This window comes from Aythya ferina (genome assembly GCF_964211825.1).
Source record: "Aythya ferina genome assembly, chromosome: 16".
NCBI classification, from domain to species: Eukaryota; Metazoa; Chordata; class Aves; order Anseriformes; family Anatidae; genus Aythya; species Aythya ferina.
The window spans coordinates 12,611,957-12,636,292 of NC_140315.1; the positions used below are offsets into that span (position 1 = coordinate 12,611,957).

The 24,336-nt window shown below is 46.8% G+C and overlaps 1 protein-coding gene across 5 annotated transcripts in view; it reads right to left on the reverse strand.

Annotated features, from left to right (window-relative positions):
• The window catches only part of PTPRT (protein tyrosine phosphatase receptor type T), a 573,321-nt gene that overhangs the window by 440,346 nt on the left and 108,639 nt on the right, over window positions 1-24,336 (reverse strand). For 4 of the 5 annotated variants that reach the window (XM_084537664.1, XM_084537663.1, XM_084537662.1 and 1 more), the window contains exon 1: window positions 12,508-12,617. The exons of the other annotated variant lie outside the window; for it this stretch is intronic. In XM_084537664.1, coding sequence (XP_084393790.1) covers window positions 12,508-12,577 — 70 coding nt within the window. In that variant the 5' untranslated portion in view covers window positions 12,578-12,617. Of the gene's footprint in view, window positions 1-12,507; window positions 12,618-24,336 lie in introns of those variants that run through there. 5 annotated transcript variants of the gene reach the window in all.

Genomic DNA, 24,336 nt, shown 5'->3' on the forward strand with positions numbered 1-24,336 from the left:
AGGTAACAAGAGGCTGGTGGAAGGGAAGGCCTTGATTCATGTTCATCTTAAAATACATTTTAAATCCTTTCCCTGTGTAATTACACATATATTACACAGTGTTCTTGCACTCAATTTGCCTCACCATAAAGTGAGGGTGTAAACATTTTCTCTTCCTCAATCTCTCTGGAATAAAAATTATCTGAAGAGAAGTATCCTGGGGAACAGTACACAATACAACAAATAATTCATCTGTATTTACTTCTTTTTTAAATACATTGAAATTGAAAGAAGGGAGCAGAGTCAATGCCAAGTTGTACAAACCTAACAGTACAATGTATAATTCCTGCCCTCATCACCTCGTGCTATTGCATTGCTGTGCCCTATGGGCACATACTATCAGTAAACTGCAGTTCAACTTTCCAGGCCTGTCCTGTCCTGAGATCCCATAAAAAAAAGAGCAGGTGTCAATTACAAAGCAACTGCCTTCCCTTCCTTTGCAAATTAAATAATTGAAACTAAATCCAATTAAACTAAACTAAACTAAACCCACAGCAGCAGAAGTGCATTAATCCCACCAGCTTCTCCCAGCCCGGCAGTGATCAGCCCCAACTCCTCCAGGTCTTTGCCACGCTCTCCCTGCAGATGTCCTAGCAGGCAGGGGCACTCAGGGCTGGCCGGGATGCACAATGTAAGCTGAAGCCTTGAAAAACCAAACCTGTGAGCAGACAGCGCAGCCCTCCACCACCAGAAGACCCACTGTGCTAGGCCTTCCCTTCCTGAACCAGCAGCGTGGCACGGGGCCACCACAGCAGAGGCTTCCACCTATCAAATGTACGACACTGAAGTTTTAAGACTGGATTCTTTAAGAAAAATCCTGTCCTAGATAAAGCTCTTTTACAACTGTTTGAATCAGTGAATTTTTCTTACTTCTTACTCTTCTTAGCAGAGAGCTGTTGCAGGGAAGAGGAGAATTTAAAGAGGATTTCTAATAAATCCATTCACCTTTATGGCCTCAGAATAGGCGCTAGTCTGCATATTTATTAGGCACATGTTGTGAGCACACAGGCACACACCTGCTGCCACAGCACAATAAGTTTCTAGAACATAACTTAGCAGCACCCAGGGGCATTACAAGAAGCACGCTGGACACAGAAGGAACAAATGGCCACTAGATATGGCTTGTGAAGAAGAGAGCAGAATAAGGGTAATGAATTGAAAGCCTGAAGGCGTATGTAATTGAAAGCCTGAAAGACAGAAAAAGTTTGTCAAAATCTATAGGTTCAACTGTACAGTAAATAGAGAACAATAAAAAGGAGCGGAATTGAAGCTAGTTTTCTGAAGACACGAATTCCCTGAAGTTGACTGATAAACAGCAGTATTTCTCACCTCCTTTTTTCTTTAATGGGATTCAAATAATCAATTCACTTTAATTGCAACAGCACTATTTTCCCCACCCAAGCGAACAAAGCACAGGATGACCTTAATTGCATATAACAGGCTGTTTATGATTAAACAAGTAAAAAATGATTGCACCACAAAGCATCATGTAATAAATACAGTTAGAGACAAACAGTCCTACGGCATCAAACCGCAATTCATTCCAGTCCAGCTGGCTGCTTGCAGGTCAAGCCTAAACCTCGATACCACCCTGCACAGCCCTCCTCCAGCACCCTACAAAGCAGTTGTTTGCACAGCTCACTGGGCAAGTATCCAAACTTCTACTCCTATGTCTACCTTATAGGTTCTGGGGTGATACTGTACAGGAAAAGGGGAGCAGGGTGTTGTGCAGACCAGCTCACAATTGCAAAGCAGCAGAAAAAAGCCTCACTCATGCAGTCCCAGAAGAGAAGCCCCCAAATTACTGTCCACCTCTGGCTAGTGAGGGGTTTCTCCATCTCAAAGCAAGACTAAACAGTATTAATGAAAACAGGATTTTTTATTTTTATTATATATATATATATTTTATTATTTTTTTTTAATTAAGCTTTCTGAAGGATATTAATTGCTCTAGCAGAAAGGTCATCCACAAAACCCTGCATCAACCCTTTTGTAGTTCTGACATTAAAGAAAAAAATTACCTGGTCACATACTCTTTTCTGCCATGGGACCTTTTGATGTTCTGTGCAAAAGATGGATGGTACTTACTGAATGAGCAACTATTCAATATTTTGTTTTATTCTTATTGTTAGCTGCGTGGCCCCATGCATTATTTACTGCACACTATGCAAACTGATCTCTACAGAGATAACTATCAATTTCCTCTTGAATTTCTCTACAGTTACAGAATTCCTATTCCCTCACAAATACTCACCACTCAGCCCTATAGCACGATCTCCTACTGGCTCCCTGCTTTAATGATTTGGGGATTAAGGGAAGATTTTAAGGGAAGATTCCCGCTAATTCCATATTCCTCATTTGAAGCCCCCAGGGCTTTTCAGCATCGTCAACCTGCATCATTCCCACATACAGGAAACAACACTGCTGATTTCAGCTGCAACTATCTTATGTCTTCTTAAACCCTTCAGATATTAAAGCCTGTGTCAAAAATCAGCCCCCATTGGGATGACAGCCAGCAGCCACCTACAAAAACTGGGCTTTGAACAATTCATCCAGAATCATTTGGGAACTGAGTTCCCAGAAGTTGTGATCCTTACCCAAAGTCCAGTGCTGTCAGAAACTTATTGACCTCAGCGGGTATTTAATCAGATGAATTGGAAACAGTTGAGAAGCATTGGTGTTAACATCACTTACACTTCTGACATGCTTAATATGACATGCTCCTTTTCCTTAGGACAGCTCCTCCACCTTTCCCTCTTCAATAACTTTATAAGTTAGACATCTGGAGAAAAAAGCCTGCAGTGGATTAATCATTTTTTTTTTTCTCAAGGAGTGCGTTACTTTTTCTCCACAGAAGACAGTCAATTATTTTGTCCTGTCTCAATTAAAACGACTCAGGCAACAGGGTTTCCACCATCTCCTTTGGGATACAATTCTACAGCCGCATGGATCTGTGAAAAGATTTTCCTAATGCTCAAAGTAAATTATGCTCTTGTTTCAATCTTATTCTATTACCCTTGGTGCACATTAAATAATTCCTCCTCCTTCCCTCTGAGGTGCTCTCCCTTTCACAGCTCAGTTCTCAGCTGCAGGTCCAGAAGCTAAATATATTTAGACATTGTACAAGTTTGCTCAAAAGGGAAGAAACTGCTGGTCGCTTCTAGGTCCTCTCAATACTTTGTCACTCTCAGGAATAAGATTAACACCAGGGAATATTCCAGGCAGGAAAGGAAAAATCCCAAGCATTTAGTGAAGGCAGAATATTTCACTTGCTGCGCATGCAGTTCAAAAAGCAAACTCCCTTCTAAAACAAGTCTTGCTCACCCACAAATATACCATCACCCATCAGTCCTCTCAAATCCTCAGCAGCGCTCCCAGATTTTTCCCATCCAACTCAAAATAGCTTTGTATACATTTATGCCAGATCTATACTGCGATTTTGCAAAATCGCAACTTCCCAAGGTTGGGGCTAAATTTCTGCCTGCGGTTAACTTCAACCTGATATTAATCCTCCACTCCTTGCAGTTTTTAAGTTTACCATGACTAAGAAAAGCTTACAAAGGAACCACTTCTGAGTTTTTCCTGACCTTTAATGAAGATTATATTCAAAGTCTGATCCTGACAGGAAAGCTTCCCACTGCCCCCTATCCTACGCCTACCGTGGTACAGGTACGCTGCTACACACCAAATTGCCCAAGTGCTCATCGGCTCTCTCCAGAGATGTTAAATGTTAACCAGAATCACACCAGGCCAGCAGGATGGGCTCCGACCTTGCATCACCTCTTGGCAGCACATCTACTCCATTTCACATGCTTCAGGTCCCAAACACCAGCAAGGCACCCTGAAGCCAGTAACCACGGGGAAGATATGAAGGGACACAGGGAAACTGAGCCCTGTCACTGTGTTTATTTAACATGGTTATCAATAAAAGATCAGGAGGATCTTCTTAGGGGGTGAAGGAAAAGGATTTATTTTCTTACTACAGGAGCTAGAGCACTTACATACATACAGGCATAGGAACCACTGGAATGAAGAAAAAGTCTCTTAAACAAGAAAACAGGGAGGGATTTAATGTGGCTAGCTGCTGAGTGGCCTTCAGCCACCACCAAGACTCGGCTCCAAAGCATTACTTTTCAAACATTTTCAGAAAAAAACTTAGTTTTATTGCTAGATGAGCATCAAAGTGCAAGATTAACACGGATGTCCGATGCAGCTATACTCAGTGTGTTCATTCTTTACACTAAACACACAAAGAAATGTAAATAAGCACATTAGAGAGCAAAGCTTGCCCATGTGCCAGAAGTTTTTATTATTAAAATGATGAGAAGTAGAAACTATTTTAAAAGGGTTACTTTTGCTCTGCAAGTTCATCTGAGGACAATTAATTATACTTTCTTATTTTTGCAGGCTCTGGCCTTGGCAGTCTCCAGGGTTATCCCTGTGCCAACAGAGACAGCATTTGTTTATTTCCAAGCTTTCCACTCCTCTGATTATTGCTACCATGTGCTGATATCTGGTAGTATATAAACCATCTCCCGTTTTAAAATCATATAAATCTATATATACTGTTTCTCTAGGAGACCCTATTTATATGAAAGGCAATTTCATCGGGAAGCTGGAACATCGCTGCGACCATTATTTTCACAGCAAAAAAATCCTTTAAAAAGTATACATGAGGCTTCCTACAAGACTTAGGAAGGCTGTTATTTTGCACTAGATGATACAGACTGACCCCCACACATACTCATGCTGGAATGTTTGAACCTCCAGAACAGCAGAACTGCTCATTTCAGAGCAGTTTTTTTCCTTCAAATCAATTTTCAAAAACAGTCAGGGTTTGGTTGGTTTGGTTGTTGGTGGCTTTTCAGAAGGAAATGGCAGCAAGAAACAAGCAGCTGCCTTCACCCTGCTGATGGGAGCGATGCCTCCCAGAAGCTCACCTCAGTTTGACTGCTGCTCATCACTGCTGGGCACCGAGCTACCCAGACAGCTGCTGGGGTACAGGCAGCAGCAGGTAAATGTTTTAGAAAACAAACGCCAGCCTTTGCCTTTTACGTGCTTATCTTTTCTTGTTACTGAAATAAGCAGCGTGCAACCCTACTACAGACACAAGAGCATTCACAGGAAGATCTCTGAAGTATCAGTGGAAGAAGAGTAACACCAGGGCAAGCTTGTTCCTGACATGTTTCAGGCTCTTAAAATGTGAGTGGCACATGTAACAGTGAAATTCACACTTTCCTAAGCAAATGTGGAATTGGTTGTTATTAAATTAAAGAGAAATATTTGCATCAGCAAATATTTTTGGTTTGCGAAGAGAACTGGTTTTTATCAACCAGTTTGATAAAACACCAGAGCGCAGCCAAGGAAGGACAACAAAAGGCAGGCACTGCAGCCCACGTTTTGGCCTAAGGGCCAATATTCACAGCAACAAGCTCTCTAGAGGTATTTTAGCTGACAAACTTACTGCCATCACCCATCTTCTCCTTTCCATGACAGACATGGTGTGGACCTACAAGCATCAGGAACAACAGCCAACTTCTGAGCTCCTGCCTGCTCCTCCATTCCCATCCCATCAGGCTCCCCTTACCCTTCCCATTTCTTTCCATGCTTTGTCCCTTCCTCTTCCCACAGCCATAGCCCCACCACACACCACTTCCATCACCTCCTCAGAGCATCCCCCTGCCCGAAACATGTCAACATCTCAGCTGCCATCCTTGCTGCTCCCGTTTCTTCTGTTCTTTTATGACTTAGAGATGAAAGCCTTCTTCAGGGTACAAAAATGAAGCATTTGTGCCTCTGAAGCATTTAACACAGGTGGCTCTTCAGCTATTTCTGAGTTGTTACACAATAAAGCAACCAAATTAGGTTTAAAACAATGAAGAGAAGGAAAAAAGGACTGTCTGTTAAAGATGCTCACTGGGGGTACAAGCTGACAGCCACCTATCAAGGTGCCACCAGGCTTCTCAGCATCCAAAGCACACAGGTTTTCCTGCCAGCCGGAAAGGCAGGCACACACACCTCCTGGAAACTGAGCAAGTCGCACAGACAGCACCGGGAATAAGCTCAGCCAGGTTTACACAGGTGCTGCTTAGTTCTCTGGAACAAAAACTTCATTTTTGAAGATATAACTTCCATCCACAAATTTGAAAAAAATACCAAGACATGGCATGTTTTCACAAGAAACACCTGATTGTGGTGGTAACACTTCAGTTTCATCACCAACTGCTTCTATTCGGGCATTTAATTTACACCTAGAAATACTGAATGAGATATAGGCTGCTGGCACCAAAGCGGGGACACGCTGACAGAAAATCCCTGTTCTGGAGAGGTGGACCATCAAGTACAGCACCTTCCACAGCACCTTCCCATCTTGCTGACAGAAGCACTCTTCTGCTTACCCCGCAAGTACTGCTGCAATTCCAGTAAATGTTCCTAGAGAGCCCCAGCTACAGCAGGCACAATCCATTGATCCCTTTCTTCCCCCCAACTTTCAGCCATTCTTCTACTGGGTAGTGACAGCCCCGTGCTCTTTCACCAGACACTTGTCCCATCAGTCGTCATCATTGCCCGTACTTGCCTATTCAGGCCTTTCTTTCCATTTGCAAAGCTGCTGCCTCCGTCCCTGGGGAGCTGAGCTTTGAGTTGATACTCAGGGAATGAAGGTGCACAGCCACGGGTCCCTCCAGGAGCAGGGCTGGATTCAGCAAGTCACCAAAAACACGTCTCAAGAAGAACAGACCCGGTACAGCGCAAAGGCCTGCTCCTGCTCAAGCTGGTAATAGCGTTTTCCTCCCATTTGAGGAGGGGTGATGCCCACATAAGAGATGAAGGCTGGTTTAAGTGGCAGTGCTGCTCTGCACAGTGACACAGAGGATGAGATGAGCAGAACTCGGCCGTCGCTTGCCTAGCACAGAGCTGTACGGGCACAGTCACCAACTCGCAGCCCAGGGCTGCTTCCCTGCAATCCAAAGTCATCCCTTGGGATCAAAACCAAGATAATGGGGAGGCCATACATGAAAAAAGCCCACGGTAACCTCCACTGATTTTGTTACGTAGGATGTGGAGACGTTTCAGCTAACCACGAGCTGCAATACAGGACACTGAGTGCTTCCAGCACACCATAGGCGGCACAGCTGAATAAAGACGTTCATGTAACTGGAGGCTGCTGAGGCTGCAGCACTGCTTGGTGCCCACACAACATCATCAGCTGTCAAAATCCCACAGCCTTTCTGAGAGATCAACTCAAGATTCAGGAAACAAGAGCCAGATCCCACCCGCCCAGAGCTCACAAGCAGCTCAGGCAGGAGCTGCGCACTCCCAGCCACGGCACAGTTTCCTGAGCCCACCTGAATTCCCACACCCAGAGTCCCTGAAGTCTGTCTGGAGAAAGGAGGAAATCCAGCGGCTGCCAAGGGCTGGTTAACAGCAAACAAGAAAGCCAGAGGAGGCCAGGCACTACGCACGCTCTTCCTGAGTTTTCTTGTTGCCCCTTTGACTGGGGCTTGTTCACAGGTAGCTTACGCTCCCCAGAATTGTGTCATCTTTAATTAACCATGGCTCTAAGCAACACTTACAGTCATCATCTCCAGAGGTCCTTCTTTCCTGTAACTGGCTGACCGCGCTGTCTCTCCCAGAGCACGCCGTGCCCTGCCAGCCAGCCTGCACAGCATCCGGCATCTCCGGCCCACGGTGATGGATAGGAGGTATTTACCAGATATTAAAAAACAAGTGGGCCTGATTAAGTGATGTATAGCCTGATTAAGACATAGTAATCATCCCTCCTACCATGAAGATGTATGATCTTTAGGGCTTGCATGCAGTAACGAACACCAGAGGCAATCGCTCGCTGTGTTGTTAGCGGCGTGCAGAGGGCCAGGCGGTACGATGCCTGTACTGATGCCACCACTGAGCAAGTGACATCCAGGAGTAAGAGGCAACACAGGGCCAAGGGGGGCACAGGTCATAACATAAGGTTTAAAAAAAGCAAGTATCATCTAAATGAAGTGATATCCAAGCAGCGCTAGACAGCGAACAGGGAGTGCACCAGCAGCAGAAAAATAAAAGACCTGGGAAACGTCAGTGCTACCAGAGACAAGTGACTTCTGTCCAAATACCGTGGCTTAAATGAGGCAAATAATACTGCTCCATAAAATGTTCAGAAATGCCATAAAAGCCAAGTATACCGTTGTCTTCCCAGAAACAGCACCGCAGAAGCAGGAAGCATCAATCCAGGAGCTGCTCTTGGTGGAAGCGGAGTGCTCCGGTACCCCGAGGAGCCTGGGCTACAGCCCCAGCGGGTCGGTAACAGCAGGCAGCCTCTGGGTGCTGCTGCTCTGTAAATCCTCCGTGAGGACAGCCTCGTCCATCAACACACCTACAAGCACGTTTTTAAGCTTCAGCACATTGCAGCTGTGCATTACAAGACACGGGGGAAACATGCTGAAGCGGTTTCCGTAATAAATTAAGAAATCTCTTTAAAGAAGCTATGCTTTATACACAGATATACACACAGAGTGCTGCTCTTCACCCAAATACCAGGAGTTTTTATGAATGCCAGCTAAGCTTCAGGATTTCTACAGCGAAGCAGGGGAGTACTGGTATTCCTCTTGCTCACAGCAGCAAGCAAACCCACACACACCCCCACCACATTTTGGTAGCTGCATTTCAGACATCTCTGCTCTTTTTTAGGAGGTTTCTGTTAAGTCAGCCTCAGACTTGCTCATTGCCAAAATATTTGAACTCGGGTGCTAACGTTGCACACCTCTCCATTTTACGCTCAGCACTTCCCATTGAGGCACGGAACAATGCCTGCCAATACGTATCACTGTACCTCATTTATAAAATTATAATGGAAGTTACCAGCCGCACAACAACTATTATGATAAATAACAAGCTTGAAGAAAACCAACACAGACAGACTCAGCGGCACAGGAATCCTAAGCTGAATGCTGTTCACAAGGACTGTCAGTGCAATGCTGAAAGGATCGGTATTTTTTTCTCCACTTAACTGGATTTTATATACAAGAGTAGTTGTTCCCGTAAGAAACAACCCTTGTTCCTATTTTTTTTTTGAGGTTCACGAAGCCTCAGACCTACATCTTTACCACTATACAGGTTTCCATGGTAACAGATGGTGGTGCCTTCTAAAAAAATACTATTATGTTCTAGAGAAAGTATCCCGAGTCGTTCCCTTAATATTGCTGAAAGCTGGAGCACGTGGGCCTGCACAGAGAGAATTAGAGACTCTGAAAAAGTACAATTAAACAAGGAAAGCAGAGCTGAGGGGCTTTCAGAAGGGTGGGTGATGAAGAAGAGCTCTGTTTGTAAGGGAATCGGGGAATCTGTTTTTAAGGAAACAGCCTCACAAATGCCTTTGCGCTCCGTGACCTTTCGCAGCCGCTGCAGAAACAGGCCGTTTCACAACATCACCTTCTTAATAATAATTGTTAGAAAACAAATCAAGGCAGCCAGGAATGAAAAATAAAGTTGAATCGTAGTGCTAACAGTTCCCCAGAGGGAGCAAGAAGTGATTATTGAGTTAAATGGCTGCATTGTTAACAATTGCCACACACAGGAGCTTACTCAAAGATCCATTTTTCACTGCCAATTTACCAACAGCAAAAAATCCACGACCAAATGAACTCGTAGGAAATGAATTAATTTTCCTCAAAAAAAAAAAAAAAAAATTCATCTCCCCTCTTCCCCTGCCAACCCGCATGTACCGCACTAACTGCCCCAGCCTGGCGAGGTGCAGCAGCCCGCGGGCAGCCAGCTGCATGCCCGGGCATCCCCAAGCTCTCCCACAGTGAAACAAGCAGTAGGAAAAAGGAAAGAAAAATGAAATCAACGCTGACATCAGAAGAAAACCAAGCGTCCAAGCCGTCTGGTGCTCAGGTGAACAGTCCCAGTGTAAACCCACTGTCCTACTTCCCCCCAACGTCTCTTGCAGCTGGGAATGACTTGAGTCTGTTTCTCCACTCTCTGGCATGGAAAACATGCAGGAGACTAGAGCGAAGTGCCCAGCAACTGCAAGAATATTCCACATACTCCGTGAGAGAAATGCCACACACGTGCTGGCAGCAAACAGCGTTTCCCCCTGAGCCAAGTGCCTTTATTTCTGTGATCTTAAGGAATCAGCAGTTACTAGAATGACCTGGTGCTACTTCTACTTATTCTAAGGAGCAGCTGAGGAATTAAATCAGCACCTGACCCGAAAGCTAACAAAAAGTTCAGAATTAAAAGCATGCCTCTCATAAATACATACAGAGCCCGCATGCGACTGAGAGCAATTGCTGGGGAAAAGTTATAAATAGAGCAAAAGCGACATTACATAAGGAAATAAATGTGAAGCAGCTCCCTCGGTATGAAACTAGATACTCCAAGCAAGAAGCCATCCGCAGGCTGCTGTAGGTTTGGAATATTTCTGGTTTCATCTGTCATGGGTAAGACGAATAAGAAACTGTGCGAGTCAGGCAGGAATTTAATACGGGTTTGCCTCAACTCGTGGCTTTGCTACTTGTTAACCCAGCTGCCAGGTAAGAAAATAAATTTAGAGAACAGCCAACTTCTTGCACAATGCTTTTTTGGGATGTTCGACAAAAGGCTGCCGAACAAACGGATTAGGCTTTGGGAGAAAAAACAATCAGGAGAGTGGAAGCATCTGCACCCTAATCTTATGGAGACAGCACCACCCGATGGACGATGCGGGGACGCGCCCGTGGCTTCCCTGCTGGGGACCCGACAAACTTCGCCGAAATTTCGGAGACAAAGTGCATCTGAGCAGCTTTTTTTTTCTTTTAAAACGGCAAATTCTCGACTCTATGGACAGAATAGGGGCTGTTACACTTCACGGCAGACTCACAGCCGAAGAGAAGTTTCATTTAGTTTCATTCACATGAGCAGCTCCGAAAGATTGAAATAAGCTGCCCTTGTTCTGAATGGTAAAAAACGTGCACTGAAATAGGAGGCAGAAGGTGATGTTCACGATTAGGAAATCTCACGGTCACTATTGCTGCGGAACTGGCGATGGAGAACATTTAACAGCCTTCTGAAAACAGGGATCTGCCAGGTGTTTAACTTCACACGTGTTTAGCTCATATTGTATTAGTTTCCCTCAAATCCTTTCTGCCCCTTAAAAAGTTTACCATTTTCACAGATCAGCCTTTTTCCCAAGCATCTGGCTAAGTGATTTATCAAAAGCCAAGGATCTAATCTGAACTGATATGGCAAGTGTCGGGAAGACAAAAATGCAGTTGGAAGAGGAAAAAGAATAGCTCCACGTATTGCTTACTCAGTGAAGAAGCTATTTAACTAGGTTAGACTCCCCAGCCTCCCTAATAAATCAGGGGACCCGTGCAGCTGCCCAGCAGCACACGCAGGGCTGTGGTTTCCCAACCCGTGCTGACCGATGCCAGCAGCCCCTCCGCTCAGCTGGGGGCTCCCGTGCCTGTTGGCCCCCCAACACCAAACTTTTTCGGCCAGACCACACTGGAGATATTTGAAGGCATGCACAGAGCTGGTGTGTGCTCAACACCTGCTGCCCTGCGCTCCAGCTCTGTTCCAAAGCAGCGAGACGAAGTCCTCAGGGCTCCCCGAGTCCTAACCACGATCCATCGCTGCTTGAGACGAAGCGGGCTCCGGCGTGCTGCAGGCAGGGAAAGGAGCCTCGAGCACGGAGACTGCTCGCTACCAAGCAACGTGGCACGGGCAGGGCTGATTTCCATCACAGATACAGGCAGAAAAGGTTTTGACCAAAACTTAGAAAGCTAAATACAGCAAGTCGCGTCCTGCACCTCCGACAACTAGTTTCGAACAGAACGAAAAACCAGGGAGAGAAATCCGTATTACAAGAACCGAGGGAAGCCCCAAACCAGGCGGATCGCTGCTTTTCCCCACGAAATGGCACGGGGGGGAACAAACCTCGCCCCTGGCGCCTCCCAGCACCGCGAGGTGTGCCCGCAGGACCCGGGGGGGCCCCGCTCCTCCAGCCCGGGGCCGGGCCGGGGCCAGCCCGAGCGGCTCCCGCAGAAAGTTGCCGGGGCTGCGGGAGGCAGGGCAGGAGCCGTCGGGGAACCGGGGGAGAGGCGAAGCCCGAGACCCGACGAGGAGGAGAGGAAGAGGAGGAGGAAGGCAGCGGCTGCTCCCGAGGCTGCACCCCTTCACCAGGCTCCCGTGAAAACGGACTGGAAGCGCTGGGGGGACCGGGCGCGGGGGTGATGCTGCCCCCAGACAGCCAGACGGCCACCCGGCCACACAGCCACAACTTCCCGAGCTGCCGCCCCCCCGGACACCGCCGCGACCCCGCGCAGCTCCCAGCACGGAGCTGGGGGGCTCGCCCCGAGGCTGCTCAGGGCCAGCCCGAGCTCCCTGCGGGCTAGGGGGGGGCTCAGGGCGAGCTCCCCCTGCGGGAATTAGGGAAATGGGAGTGGGGGGGGGGGCGGGGGAAGAAGAGGACCCCGGGCGCCTCACCTGCGAAGCCCTGTCCCTCCGCCTTGGGCAGGAGCTGCAGCAGGAGGAGGATGGCGGCGACGCCGGGCATCCTTCCGCGGGCTTCACCTGCCCCCCCCGGGGCCGCCGAGCCGCCGCCGCCCGCCCCGCATCCCCCGCACCGGCGGCCCCGGCAGCCGGAGCCGCGGCGCTGCTCGGAGGAGCCGCCGGAGTGGCGGCGGGAGGGAGGCGGGGAGCGGCCGGGAGGCGGGCAGGGGGCGGGGGGGTCGGGGACGGGCGGGGGGGGCTCCCCCCGAGCCGCCGCAGAGCCGGCCCCGAGCGCTGGGGGCAGCGGGCAGGCACCCGGAGCCCCCCCCCCGGCCCCTCCCCGCCGGGTTAAAAGCCTCCCTCCGCCGGGAGGTGTGGGCTTTTTCCGCCTTTTTTCCGATTTTTCTCCCTATTTTCCCTCTTTCTTCCTATTTTTTCCTTTCCCTTCCACTCCCCTTATCCCTATTTTTCCCCCTTTTTTTCCCCATTTTTTTTTATCCCAAGCCCAGCTGCGTGCACAAACCCCTGCCCTGGGCAGCAGCCGAAGCACAGCCCCGCAACACCGAGCTGTGGGGTCCTGCCTCTGTCCCCAAATCTGAAGGGGTCCGGTGGGGACCGCATCCACCACGGCTGGGGGCACAACCACCCCCGGCTAAAGCCGAGCCCCAAAAAGCTGCAGGTCGCAGGGGGGCCCTTGTCAGCAGCAGCTCACTCGGCATTCAGGGCTGAAAATAGTAATTTTCGTCATTATTCACTTTCAGGAGAGTTAACGGCTAAATCCCAAGTCACGCCATGTACCGCCGTGCTCGGAGGCTTTGTACACGGGCAGAGACACAATCTGGAGCAAAACGCTAAGAATTGCTTTCCACGGGCAACTTCTTCACCAAAAAAAAACCTGCCTGGTAAGCACAAAAATCAGGACACATCAATAGCGATCAGCCACCTGAGCTCGGATTTGCACGGCGAGAGGAGAGCGATGGCCACCTCGCCCGGGATAAAGCGCCTCTTTAATCATCAGCACAACAGGAGATTATTTCCGACAGTAACTCAACTTCCCAAAGAAATTCCAGCGCTGCTAGGTAGGCTTTTTTCCCCCGACTACTTGAGGTTTAATAGAACACTGCTTCCTCATTAAATTTAATGCTGCTCCCGGGGCAGTTTTATCTCCCCTCTCCCCGTGCCTCCTCTGGCTCTTTCCTCCCCATCCTCTCCCTGCCACCCTGGGCAGCCTGCAGCAAGCATCCCACAACCAGCACCCCCAGCTCCCTGCTCACAGAGCTGTGTTGGGAGGGCAGGGAGCTGCGCCTGCCAGCAGGACCCAGCACCCAGGCTCCTCGTGGGCTGGGAGAGCTCCTCTGAGCTCTTTGGGCTCTCTGCAGGAGCACCCCGAGGTGCTGCCGGGTCCAGGCCAGGTCCCTGCCCCAGGAAGGTGGCTGGGGCAGGGCTCTGCAGCCCGCTCCTGGGCCCTGCGGGCTGAGCAGCGGGGCCACAGCACCCTGCAGCAGCGGGGGGGGTCACCTGCAGGAAAAGCTGCCCCACTAACCAGTTCACCCCTAACAGGTAGGGAAGGCTCCAAAACCACCACAGCATTGTTCAGGCAGGGAGGTTTTGGCACTGCAAGATGTCAAGGCTGGCATCCTGAAGTCCCTGTTAAAGCATTTCACATCGCAGCCCTGGTCAGACCAGGTGAGAGTAGCTCCCTGCCAGCCAAACCCCACCAAACGGAGCCCTCAGGAGCTACTGATGCCCCACCTGCTCCCCAGAGGAGGGAAGCAGCAGCCAACAGCCACCAGCGCAGGTAACTTTGAGCCCAGAGCACACCCAGGGCTGGCACCTGCATCCCACAATTTGTTTCTTGCCAAAGTGCAAGGCATTACTTCCATTGGGGCAACCTTCCTTTCAGGGAGCCAGCAAGAAGAGCTACAGAGAGATGAATTCACCAAGATTTTCCTCTTCCAATGGGCGCACTTGTTCTGCAGTGAGCTGTTCATTCACCCTCTCAGCAAGAGGGAAGAGAGGAGCTCCCCTGCCCACTGCTGTGGCCACGGAGCTGCCCTCACATTGCTGCAGGGTGAGGGCCTCTCACTCCTTGCTCACGGGCAGGCTTACTGCACCTCTGCACAGACCAAATGGGGCACGAGGAGCACAGGTACCAGTTATTTCACAGTAGCAAAGGAGTATAAAGACACAGAGCTACGTTTCACTAGCATCAAGCACCCCACTGAGACAGGGGTTTGAAAGGTCTGAGCACCCTGCTCATAACCAAACCCGACCAGTCCAAAAAAGCCCTCCCTCACTGAAGTGCAGTCCTCTCTGTAGGTGTCAGCATCACTTCAGAAATTATGGTGTGCCGCTATCTTCTGCTGAGTAAACGGGACAATCCCATAAACAAGTATACAACTGCAGATCAAGGGAAAGCAGAGCACAGAGCAGAGGGACAAGGAGATGGAAATTTTTTCGAAGTTAAGTCATAGAAAGGATGCAGGCAGTCAAACAGGGGTGAGCAGGAACTGCAGAAGAGGCTCTGAAAGTGCTAAGAGCAGAGGCATGAGCCATGGAGGTGATGTCAAGAGTTGACAAAAACAGGATCAGTGGGCAACTTGCAGAAAGCAACCCTAAATCAAGTGATTCCCACTTGTCTCCACATAAATTCAAGGAACAGCACAAGTGAGCCTGCAATGTGTTCAGAACAGCTTCATGTACTGGTGTCCAAGAAGCTTAGGGAATAGAAAGCAGAGAAGCTTTAAACTTCTTCCAAGGAGAGGTGTAGAGGTGTTAACCTCAGAAAAGCGTGCACCCCAGCAACGTAAAGGCACTGGAAGATTGCATCCTCCCCTCTACAATTAGTAACCAGAAAGGTTAGAAATGAACAGCCTACAAGGCTCTGGAGAAAGGACTGTTTGGGAGGGACAGCCATGTCTTAAACATCAAAAAGTGCAAAGAAAGACTTTAGGCTGAGTTAAACACCTTATAAAAGGCGTGTCTGAATACAAATCCACCTTCTTGGGTGAAAGAAAAACCAAGAACAAGAGAAGACGCAGGCTGATTGCAGACGAGTCAGGATTAACTGAAGTTACGCAGATATTAGCACAAAAGAGCCAAAGCCCGGTATGAATATTTCAGTTTGATTCCTGTTCATTACGATGCTGAGCCAGTACCAGCCTAATTGCAGAAGAGCAGACGCGGTGCCCATACTGAGCGAGGGGAAGGGATGCGGCCAGTACCGGAGCCACGCGCCTTCAGCAGCGTCCAAGGGCCTTGGCAGAAAGTGTTACGAAGGAATAAAGTTGAGCTCAACAAAATAGGTTAAAATACAAGGATCGAATGGAAATTAAGCAAACCAACACCCCACCCCCCAAATTAAACAGGCAATTTCATAAATACAGGTGTGATCAGGTCATGTTTATCAAGATTTTACCAAAGCATCCGATGGAACAGCACAGAGAAAAACCAGCTTTACCCCAGAAAAACACAGCAAGGAACTGCCCTGACAGAAAAGCAGCAAGACACAGGGCTGCAAGCAGCCTCAGGGTTGTATGGTTAACATTAGGGATCCTCTAAGAGTCTCGTTAAGGTTTAATTTTTAGATTAACAACACTGGCTGTCTTCCAATACAGTGTACCAATGACAGTCAACAGCCATCAGTAACGCAAGAGGACTGTAATGGGCTTCGACGCAGTGACGGCATCTTTGAGGGCTGGATGTATACTAGAGGGATGAAATCCAGACATAAAATAAAGAAGTTGCATTACTGCAGATCAGCAACGAGAAAACATGCTGCAGACCAGGAATGCATGCCTTTAAAAGGCACACTAAGTAGTGCACAGCCCTGTTTGAAGCTTCGGGGTTCACTCGGCTACAGCAGCGGTTCAACAAATGAAACAAACCAGGGACAAGCCGTGCTCCAAAACTGACACGAGGCAACAACTAACATACATGATGATATACGTACATATACAAGCAGTGGCCTTTGCAGCTATCGCAAAGAAAAGCTTACAAAATGGTCTCCCTAAATCTTGCTGAGATAGTGTCCTATATGACATTACCTCGTAAAAATAGCAAAGAGGAGCTCTAATTCCATCCTGGGTGTATGTTAGCATCACTTATTTTGCTGTTACTAGCAATTGAAGCAAGGTCTCAAGAGGCTTAAAAAAGAAAACATTAACATAAGTTCTAAAGTTTTCTTGAGCCTGTCGCTTGGGGCTTCTTGACTCCACAAAACTGTTCCCTTACTGTGTCAGATAAGAAAATGTAATCCTTAGCTTTACTCACCTGCAAATGATACAGCTTGCCCCCGGAAAACAAAGTGCTGAACAACTGGAAGCACTGCCACATTTTGACATTAAATGCATTTAACCCCCAAGAAAAAAAAAAGTCAAAAAATCTTCTCATGGACTTGAATCAATATACGTTTTTGAAATATTTAACAGACAAATTAGCCTTTAAGTATCCTAGTGTGCTACCAGATTAAAAACAGAAACGTGTCCCCTGCAGCATCCCTCCTGCCTCCAGCAGAAAGCCGGCTCAGGCAGTGGCCAGGCTGCTGCTGCCCCCCATAGACAACACAGCTCCTAAAATACAAGGAGTACTCTGAAACCTGCGCTGCTTTTAAGGATAGGAAAACATCTTTTTGCAGTTCAATGTACTTCTTTGGTGATGCGCTGGACACAAAAACATGCCTGCAACTGCAGTACCTGGGCACAGGCAGAGTCCTAGAGATACCCGAGGAGCTTTGTTCCACACCCACATCACTTCCCCACCAGAGAACAAAAATCCTCCTCTGCCTCGATAAGGCAGATGCAATGTTTGGTACACAGCCTAATCCAATTTGGAAAACTTCTTTTCCTCCCCTAGGGCAAGTATTACACATACAAATTTACTAACACTCCCCCACGTGCAGCTCTCTGTACAGAACTACTTGTTACACCATCTCTTATCAGGCAGCCAGAATCACGGATGAGAGCAGCAGGTGAAGCTCCTCTAGAGCTCAAGGTGCAACTTGAAGTTTCCATTTCCTTCTATCATACCGCATAAATCTGGGTCTGCAGCATGCTCTGCTAAGTTTTGGCTGTCACAGGTGCATGGAAGGGCACTGAATGAAGGAAGCCAGGAGAACAGCACAAGGTGTGTCACTTCCAACATTAACCCCTCTGTCCTTCCAATTTAAATTTATTATTAAAAACTGTCTCCAGCATTGTCTACAACCCTGTATTACACATGCACACGTGCCCATGCAGGCAGCCCACCCCACATCACAGAGGAGCTAACGGCAGGCTAACCTCAGCTATTACTGGGGAGGAGACCCCTGCCAGCTGCCTGTATCCTTCAGGTGTTCACTTGGTGGGAAGGAAGAACAGACGATGCATCAGCACGTTTGTGGATAACTGTGTGCATAAATACAGACCCCAGCTGTCTTTTTTAATCTGGTTACATGATGAAATCATTAATCGATGTCAGACACATGGGCATTGATCTCTTATGCCTCATCCTCATTAAGTTTCTTCCTTTCTGAAGAGGAAAAAAAAACCTGAACTGCCCACCATCAATTATTCACAAATACAAGTTCACCTTTACACTAACACAATGACACTTTCCAGGAAATGCCAAAGCAGCCCGGACGTAGCAGTTTATCTTGACAATGGCCGTATCATGGAAAAGCAATATATTAAATAATGCAGGCAGACAAGCAAGCAGAAAGGTACAGCAAAGCAGCAGCACTGAAAATGTCAAACAGCCCAACAGCTCTTCCCCATTAGCTGGGGATTTTGAACTTGGACCCTTCCTGCATTATACAGGGAGACAAGGAGCTTCAGTGTTGGTGTCCTCTGCTAAGTGTCTTTGCAAATGAAACACCTGTTTGAGACTCCAGCTCAAAAATTTATAGATAATGAAAGTGCAAAGACAGCTGTAACGTACAGTAATTGGTTTGGTGTCTGCAGCTTCCCAGTGTGCTGTTTTTGGAGGGCTGAACAGCAGAAAAGACAGCACCTGGGTCTCTGCCCTGCCTGCTGATGCTGGAGGATGAGACCCAGTGCAGGGAGAGGCGATATTCCCTCTGGAAAACACCTGAATGCGCTCAGTGGAGAAAGCTCATCATGTGCAGGTCCTGGTAACAGGGACAGAGAAGTCAGAGCCAGCCAAAAGGCAGCCCCCATCAGCAACGCAGCTCGGGGACCGATGCACAGCCAGGCACGGGGGGATTCAGCACCAAGCACCCAGCACAGATGCTGCAGCGCTTGCAGGAAGCCACTGCGTTTGCTGATAGCAAGCCCAGAGGACAAGGCTGACACTGAGGGAACACAGTGGGCAGAGAGAGATTTGCTTAGCTAACTTTTTTTTTTTTAAACCAACACTTCCCAGAGTAGCAAATTTTCAGTATTTTAGTAAGTCCATTATTCTAGGACTACTAACAGTGCTTCCATGGTAAAGAACAAAGATGAGGGATGTTGGTGTCATTACTGCCATCTTCTGACTCAGTAGTACCTTGAGCATATTTTTCTGCTTAAAATATTTTTCCAGCAATTGTTATTTTTAGCAGTTTTCAGAAGCACTGCACAGGTACAGCTCATGCTCTACCGGGATTTCATCACATGCACATGCTGTGATGCCTTCTGAGCACCAGTCTTTAACACTGCTCCTTTTTCCCCCATTAAAATCCTCCATGAAAGTTACATCTGATGCCAAGTTTTCTTATATTAACACTGAAATAGGGATCTGGATTGCACAGGGATCATCAGCACATGGTTACATTTATTCTACATAATTTTCCAGAGGATGCTGCCAGCAGATGGGGAAGCAGGTGCCTTTTCGTTAAATCACAGGGTACAGGAACAGCTCCTCCAGGTAGGGCACAAATGTGTTGCTCATCTCCAGAAATAGATACCAAGTTGGTCAGCTGTAAGGAAGGGAAGCCAAGCGGTTGCATTCCAGTTAAGACCACTCCAGGGGTTTCTGGAGCACTCAGCAGCACGAGCTCTGTTAACCAGCATTTCTAAAAGTTTGCGGTCAAGATACTTCAAGATCACTTAAATTCGGGAGCTTTCTTCCCCCAAATATGACTACCAACCTCCCTTACTGCCATAACAGGTAAATAACAGAACTGGGGTGATCACACGAGCACCTCTGGATCAAACCATTTTCCCCTACCCAGTACAGGTTTCTACCCTTTGCCATGGACCTTTTTCTTTGAAAGAGAAACTTTTCCTAACCCTTGTGCTTCAGCCTTGCATCTAGACATGCCATTAGTTCATCTCTATACCAAAAGGGGGTTCTGCTTAGGAAAAGGTGAGAGAATAAGCCATGCTCAGACACTGCACTCCTGGAAACAGTAAATACCCCATTTATAGGGAAAAAATAAGCCAGCTGAGGTACCTCAGCTAACTGGAACAAAAAACCCACAGAGCTTTCTAGAATTTGTACCAGCTTTTTTCCATCTCTGTGCTAACATGGATCATCTCTCACTTCTTTGGTACATTTCTTTACCTTAAATCCCCTCCCCCTCCAATGCATTTCCTCCTGCACTCTCCCTCCCCCTTTATTTTACTTACCTCAGGTGAATGTATTACAGATAACGGCCCTCACACACCAGGTGCTGTCACCACAGCTAACTCTTACAGGGCTCAGTCCAACACAAGCAACAATCAAGAGCCTTGCTGCCCTGGGTGAGAACTGGACTGCCTCCAGGGGACAGCCATGGTTGTAGGACAAATGGATTAATGCCAGGAAAGGGTCTCAGCCTTCCTCCACCAGCAGCACATTGAACTGGAAGCTTCAGAGAACATCAAGTCAGGCATAGGAACAGGGGCTGGGTTAAACCAAGCCATGGCACCACGTGTACTTTGTCACATCTGTCCTGGAAATAGGGGCTTCTCTGGCACAGAAACCCCGTGGATAAAATGCTAAGGGTAACAGGCCCATCAGGAGCAACCCCAGTGAGCGATCAGTAATTAACATGGGGTCTGCAGAGGATGACAGGGCTGCCAACACTTCTGTCCCCATTCACCAAGCACTGATGCTAACAGCCCTGTGTCACACACTGCTGCACCAATAAAGCCAAACAGCTCCTCCTCCTGAGCCAAGTTATTGATTAGGAAGAATATCGTGTGATATCATGGCCAAAGCTTATTGAGGAAGAAAGGCTCAAGCAGGAACATGAAGGATGATTATAAGAACTCGACTTACTGTAACTCCCAGCAGCAAATCGGTTGATAAGCTGTGATTATTAAATTTATATTCAACATCTACATGTGTTTTCCAGTTACCCTAACACTAACACTACTTCAGCTGTTTCTTTTATCCTTATCTTTCCTTCTAACCCTAAAAATCAAGGTAAGAGAACCAATGACTACAGCAGATTTGACTCTAGCTAGCATTACCTGGAAGTTAGTCCCCCCCCCCCCCCCCCCCAACACATCAAAACTGAACTGAACTGATGAATCACAGCCAGCTCCTGTACTGTCTTTCCCTCCAAGAAATCACAAAGTCCCACTGATTCCCCAAGGTATATTCAGATTCTATATCCAGGTTCCCCACAGCATTTTGCACAAATTCCCAATTCAGCTAAAAAATATCATTAAAGTCCATTTAATTGGTGAAGAACAAAGGTTGGTGAACTCCTAGCAACTCCAACTCACCAAGTTTATAAAAGCAACGTTTGCCAGAACAGGGCAGAGAAGCAGCCAACTCTGAGCACTTCATGAACATGAAACTTTCACGGGTTTTCCACTTCCATTCTGCAGATATAAAAGCAGTACCTGTCACTGCCTGGACTACATGGATACACCACAAAAGTGATCAATATACAGAGCTCTCTATGAGAAGACCTAGAGCACTGCTGAAAGAGAGAAGTTATTCTAAAACTAAAGAGTTGTGTTCCACTTGATGAGTGTTAGCCCACAGTTAATCATAGACTGATTATTTCATATAGGCTGTAGCTGAGGGACCTGAACCCACACAAACGAAAGCTGAGTACTCACAGAGGGTGTAAACCTTTCCTTCTGCACAGCATGCTCAGTGCTAATCCCCAAAATATACTGATGAATTGTGACTAAAGGGTCGTATCTATTGCACGTTCAGTCAGGAAAGCAGAGAAGCATGTAGAAAATGGTGTCAAAAAACTTGAAAAAATCCTTGAGCACCTGTTTTCACAAGGTATTGCTTACAAGGACTGGCCAGACTCCTGGTTTGTCTTCCTGTTCCTCTGAAGGCCACAACCTGGGCTCCCCCCGTCACCAGCAGTAGAGGATGTCCTACAGCAAGGGCAGAACAAAGGGGCCTTGGCTTGTTATGAGCCTGTATCTCCCACTGAAGTCCTATACCTATTCTAATTACAGTTTTTAAAAATAAACCGAAATATAGCTATATACAGGCAGCTGAAGTCAAGGAGCATCATTCCAAACAACAGACCAGTGAATACAGACTGGCATCAGGCATTGTACCCAGCCCAGTAGAAAAAGACACTTATATTTTGAGGCTGGACTTCATAAAACTATTAAAAAGAGCTGCCCATTTCAGATAAACACGTGAATGAATTTAGCTTTTCAGCTTCCTAAGTAATCAAGTGTCTTTGCCTTAGTAAGTGCTTGTAAAGCAATCAAGAACTGACACAATAACCAAATGTTTCCCTAATACTAATTATGATTCTTTAGAAAAAACTCCTCTAATGCTAATTTTCTACTTGAAAGCCAGTCTTGCTAGTTATTAGATATTCTCCTTGCTATCGCTATCAGTAAATTATTAAACAGCTGACCAGGCTTTGTTTTAAAATGACTCTCTTATGAAGCTCCCTAATATATTTACCATGAATACTGAATGATTCTGAGGCCTCTAAGGACACATGAATGATTTCTATTTACTACCTTTAGCAAAAAGCTCATGTAATTAGCAGCAGGAATTTCACTTGAATCACTCAAAGCTACTAGTGATACTTCCAGTTCACTTGCACAGGGTCTCAAAGAATAAGAGAACAAAAGCTCTAAGCTTTTAATGGCAGAAAACATTTCAGCCTGGGAAGCCACTAAGTGGCCACGCACTCCGACGCATGAAGAATCAGTCTCCTACCAGGAGCATGGAAGGATCTCCGTAACCAGAAAGCATCAGCCTTATCACCTAACAGAAAAGAGTTTTACTGAGTTCCCTATAAAAGCATCTAACCTCATTCTCAGCCCTCCTGCTACCAGGCTGTATGCCTATTGTACTCCCACTCAGATTAAGCACACAAACTCCTCTGGTTGTATACATGACGTTTAGGCATACCTACAGGGTGTTTTTTTAAGCTGCTTTTTCAGCCAGCATCCTTTTACACACACTCAAGCACCTACCTTTCTAATAACCCTGCTAAACAGAGCAGCATTGTTATCTCTATTTTACAGATGTCAAACAGACAGAGGTCAAGTTCTTCCTGCACACAGAAAAGGTACACAGCAGAACTAGGATTAAAAATGATAATTATTAGTGCTATTACAATGCCATCAGTATCCTTACGGGCCACAGTAGTCAAACAAAAACCAAGGAATGAAAGCAACAATCACGGTTCCTTTTCCAGAAGTCCAGCTTGCAGTAAGCATCCAACATAGAGAAGTGCTTCAATTATTTGTTTACAGCAGCCACAAACACAGATGGGCTTTCTGTGCATCTGAGTCATTTCACAGGCCAGATGCATGCAGCAATCTCACCACTTTCTGAAGGCAGCTTGTTGCAGTGATTTCATACTTGGGGTTTCTTCTTGTGCTGTTGGTTAGCTTCAACCCACACAGATCATCCAGGGCAATCCTGCCTGCAGCTGACAGTCACGCTGCGTAACAAGCTGGAGTGCCCAAATTGGGGTACGACTAACACAGAGCAGCATTCCATTAAAACAGCCACTTTTCAGGCATGCATATTCTAAGTCTTATGAAAGAAAAATCATTTCATGAGACTCATGAAACAAGAGTCATGTAACTGAGAAGCAAGAGCTCTTCACAAGCATTTTTACAAGTTGACATTTGCAGAAAAAACTTGAGCATTCATCCAGTGTTTGTTGCACTGTTTCTATCCCTGTAACTGTAGACAATGGTGCAGTTGAAACCACTAAGAGTTGCACACCCAGGAACCTAAAGAGGAGCACTGTCATTGATTTCAGCAAATACAAGACTGAATTCAGATTGGATGCTTAAGTAAGAAACACTATCCTTGACCAGGATTTCTTCTTACCTTTGACTTGAGGATCAAATCTACAACTCAACTTTCCGAGCAAGCCATTATACATAAAAAAAACAAACAAAAAAAACAGAGCTCAATTGTACCAGACCCAAGGTCCCCCAAAACCCACCATCACCAGATTCCAACATGCATTGAGCCTTAAACAACAACAAAAAAAAAGCCTTAAGTCCACCCTCCAAGGAACAAATTCATATTGATGTAATGCCACCAATTTCTGCTATGCCATCAAAAAAAAATCAGCCCAGGAATTGTGAAGTTGAATGTTCCAGCTCAGCACTCAATATTTTGGTAGCTGTAGTAATTGCTTTCTGTTGGAGCCAGAAATAAGCCTGTTAAGTCTTCAGTAAAAGCAATACCATGACAAGTGAAGTTGTGAAAGCACAACTTCCACAATCTATATAATCAGAGAAGTCTCTGATAGGAATGTTTTGCTAACTAAGTGTAATACCCATACAAGCGAGTGCCTTTCCAGGTAGGTGTTTCACCAAGCTCTGGCTGCCCTGCCCAGCAGAAAGGGATTCCTTCTTTTTCACGCACTTAACAGACCCCCCACTAGGGAAAGAACAAAAATGAAGAAAAAGCAGGTGATATTGTCCAATACCTCCACCTACATGGCACCCCCCC